This window comes from Borostomias antarcticus (assembly GCF_949987555.1).
Source record: "Borostomias antarcticus genome assembly, chromosome: 26".
Lineage (NCBI taxonomy): Eukaryota > Metazoa > Chordata > Actinopteri > Stomiiformes > Stomiidae > Borostomias > Borostomias antarcticus.
In genome coordinates this window covers 9,516,280-9,517,075 of record NC_140259.1, presented here as the reverse complement: position 1 = coordinate 9,517,075, position 796 = coordinate 9,516,280, and the positions used below count along the sequence as shown (strand labels likewise).

The window sequence follows — 796 nt, the reverse complement described above, 5'->3', positions numbered from 1 at the left end:
GTAATTTTTTTTTTTTCTTCAACCAACTAACAGTTCAACGCATAACGAGTGTTACCTAAATGAGGAGCGTGTTACAGTATCAATCATCCCCCTGGTCCTGTTTGAAGCAGAGGTACACCCAAACCTAGGGTGAAAGGTCACGAGGGTGTGGTTTCAGACGTCCCCACACTCACAGAGACGAATACAATCTGTGTTTATCTCCCAGGTCACACTTCCGTGCTGATGGCGTGCGTGTTGGTGTAGAAGTCTGGCGGTGCCGGGTGGCGAGCCCGGGGTAGGGAGGGCATGGCGAGCGCGAGGGCCTGGTTCTCGTAGTGGGAGGGCCGTCCAGGGCCCAGCAGGGAGCCGTGCAGGGGGGGCAGAGGGGGCAGGGCGAGGGCAAGAGCCTGGTTCTCGTAGTACGTGGGCATGTAGGTGATGCGCTCGCCGCCGTTGCGCGTCTCGTCGGTGGTGCGGATGTAGTAGGGCGAGTCGTAGGGCGAGCAGGTGGGGCAGTAGGTGTGGGGGGGGGGCGAGATGGCGGCGGCGGAGGGGGGGGGCTCCGGGGAGAGGGACAGGGGGGTGACCATCGGTCCGTCCAGACCAGCAGCGCTGCAGGCGTTGCACGAGACGTGGGTCTGAGAGACTGAGCCGGTCTCAGAGCCATTATTCTTACAGCAGTAATACTGAGGGGGGGAGGGAGAGAGAGAGAGAGAGAGAGAGAGAGAGAGAGAGAGAGGGAGAGAGAGAGAGAGAGAGAGAGAGAGAGAGGGAGAGATAGAGAGAGGGAGAGATAGAGAGGGAGAGATAGAGAGAG

At 59.5% G+C, this 796-nt stretch overlaps 1 protein-coding gene across 1 annotated transcript in view; it reads right to left on the bottom strand.

Annotated features, from left to right (window-relative positions):
• Nucleotides 1-206: 206 nt before the first annotated feature.
• Nucleotides 207-796, bottom strand: part of fam163ab (family with sequence similarity 163 member Ab) — a gene marked incomplete at both ends in the record, with an annotated part of 991 nt that continues 401 nt past the window's right edge. The window contains one exon of the mRNA XM_084459136.1: nt 207-665. Coding sequence (XP_084315262.1) covers nt 207-665 — 459 coding nt within the window. The remainder of the gene's footprint in view (nt 666-796) is intronic.